Source organism: Equus przewalskii, chromosome 5 (assembly GCF_037783145.1).
Source record: "Equus przewalskii isolate Varuska chromosome 5, EquPr2, whole genome shotgun sequence".
Classification (NCBI taxonomy): domain Eukaryota; kingdom Metazoa; phylum Chordata; class Mammalia; order Perissodactyla; family Equidae; genus Equus; species Equus przewalskii.
Genome location: NC_091835.1, coordinates 74,177,133 through 74,179,941, shown reverse-complemented (window position 1 = coordinate 74,179,941; position 2,809 = coordinate 74,177,133). Strand labels below are relative to the sequence as shown.

At 38.5% G+C, this 2,809-nt stretch overlaps 1 protein-coding gene across 1 annotated transcript; it reads left to right on the top strand.

Moving 5' to 3' along the window:
• Positions 1–326: 326 nt before the first annotated feature.
• Positions 327–1,256, top strand: LOC103562328 (olfactory receptor 6C4-like). The gene has a single exon (XM_008537370.2). The coding sequence runs from the start codon at positions 327–329 to the stop codon at positions 1,254–1,256; it is 930 nt and encodes a 309-aa protein (XP_008535592.2).
• Positions 1,257–2,809: the final 1,553 nt, after the last annotated feature.

Below are 2,809 nucleotides of genomic sequence, written 5' to 3'. Positions count from 1 at the left end.
TGTGGACATTTCGTGAGCATTTTGGGAGGAAACATATTCGTTTGAAACATTTGAGTAATTATTCTGTAATGGATTCTTTTAAGTGTCCAGGAATAGATCAACTTGAGGAATTGCAAAGACTTTAGGAATAAAGTCATTTACACAGAAGATATGGGGCTTCCATGGAGCGAAGTCCTGTCCAGTGGGACACTGGTTTGGGCCAATTGGATGGAGAGTAATATGTGACCCGGTCCCATGGATTACAATAAGCTTTATCTCTCCCATCCTTCGAAACTTTGGTTTTTGTCATTCTCACCTTTTCCCTTTAGATCTACTAAAGGTCAGCAATGAAAAACAAGACCACGTTTACTGAGTTCATTCTGATGGGCTTCACAAACCAACCTGCAGTCCAGGTGGTGATATTCATCTTTCTGTTCCTCACCTACTTGCTTAGTGTCCTAGGAAATCTGACCATCATCATTCTCACTCTGGTAGACCCCCACCTCCAGACCCCCATGTATTTCTTTCTCCGGAATTTCTCCTTCTTAGAAATTTCCTTCACATCCATTTTTATTCCCAGATTTCTGACCAGCATGACAACAGGAAATAAGGTCATCAGCTTTGCTGGATGCTTTACCCAGTATTTTTTTGCTATACTCCTCGGGGCAACAGAATTTTACCTCTTGGCTTCTATGTCCTATGACCGCTACGTGGCCATCTGCAAACCCCTGCAATACCTGACCATCATGAGCAGCAGAGTCTGCATACAACTTGTGTTCTGCTCCTGGCTGGGGGGATTACTAGCTATCTTGCCCCCAATAATCTTGATGAGCCAGGTGGATTTCTGTGCCTCCAATGTGCTGAATCACTATTTTTGTGACTATGGGCCCCTCCTGGAGCTTGCCTGCTCAGACACAAGCCTCTTAGAACTGGTGGTCACCTTCGTGGCAGCTGTAACTCTGGTGGTTACCCTGCTGCTGGTGACACTTTCTTATACATATATTATCAGGACCATCCTGAGGATTCCTTCTGCCCAGCAAAGGACAAAGGCTTTTTCCACTTGTTCTTCTCACATGATTGTCATCTCCCTGTCTTATGGGAGCTGCATGTTTATGTACGTTAATCCCTCTGCAAAAGAAGTAGGAGCTTTCAACAAAGGAATGGCTGTGCTCATTACTTCAGTTACTCCTTTATTAAACCCCTTTATTTATACTCTAAGAAATCAGCAAGTGAAGCAGGCATTCAAGGACACCATCAAAAAGATTGTGAAGCTTTAAAAAACAATACATCTCAATGAAAATATATTTCACTTAAGAAATATGTATTGAGTGCCTACTGTATTTCAAGTGCTGAACTGGCCTTTGAGGATAAAAATATGAAAGGCATAAGAAATATGTCCTAATTTCAAGGAATCTACAGTCTAGTGGAATAGAAAGATGTATAAACTGTAAATTTATGTAATAAGTTTACATAAAATAAAATAACATGGTGCTATTAGACAAGGAAGAATGAGACTCTACAAAAGGAACAGTTGGAAAGAATTAACTGTTCTCTGCAAATGGCTTGAAATTTAAGAGGCAAAACATATTGCTTATTTAGGAGAGTAGGAAGGTAAGAATTTAGAGTGAGAAAGAGAGGCCAGGTCATGAAAGTATTTAATTACAAACTATGGGATCAGTTGGACATTGGTGAGTCAAGAGAAGTTTTATGAAAGAAAGTGACATTATTAGCTTTGGGTTGAAGGAACTCTCGCATTGGCGTTGTTCTTCATCATAGAGCTCTGGAAACTATGCTTCTCTCAGTGTCAATCATTTTGATTCTCCTTCCCTTTTCCATTTATCTTTCAATGGTAGCCATTACAACTTCCATCCTTTCATAAAGGAAAAACTTTTAAAAGGATATTCATTTCCTCTACTTTTCTCAGAATGAGGCAAAAACTCTCAAGTTTTTCTCAACTTACAGGTCAATTTTCTAGAAGTTATATTAGAAGAGGTTTCGAGAGGCAAGGTTAGAAGCCTCTGACTTCTCCTAGATGGGATCTATTGTTGCTTTTCACAGCTGACATCTTTTTTTTTTCCATTGTGATTTTATTTTCATCTTTTTGTTTGCTTTTGTTAAATATTAGAAAGGACAAATTCTGTGACACGGCTCCATTCTTTTGACATTTCCACAAATTTTTGCTTCAGTTTTTAACATAGGCCATGGATGCCCGTTTTTAATGTGGAAAAGAATATGAAATGTCCACACAGTTTTATATCTAGAATGTTCCAAATTAGGACTGTTAGTAATCAGCTGGGAATAGACTAATCTACCAGAACTCCACACATGGGCTTAAGGTAACAACACGCTAAATTTGAATACGTGATGGTAGGGCCTCAACTTCAGTGGAACTATGGACATTTTGGAAATCTGAGCACTTGCACATAGTTTAGTTGTATCGTAAAGCATTGCTGAATGCTGGTTACTGTTTGGGTACAAGTGGAACATCATCTGGTGTGTTCACATCCTTTATATATGGTAATAATGTGGGTGGAATGATGCTTCTTGGGCATTTAATGAATGTGTATTGGATTGATCATGAGAGAAGATTTCCAGAACTTCAGAAAATATTGAAGAGTGTATAACATTTTTAATAAAAAGTCTTTTATGTAAAGCCATTGCTATTTTGGTTATCTGGTTTTCTTTCATAGCACAGCTGGAGATTAGTCATGACTTTCGATTTAGTCCAAATACATTAGGCTACCTACTAATTGATAGAGAAATGTTCTTAAACAGTCACATCTGAATCATTAAGTTCCCCCAAATCCACATTTCTACTCAAGCCTATGGT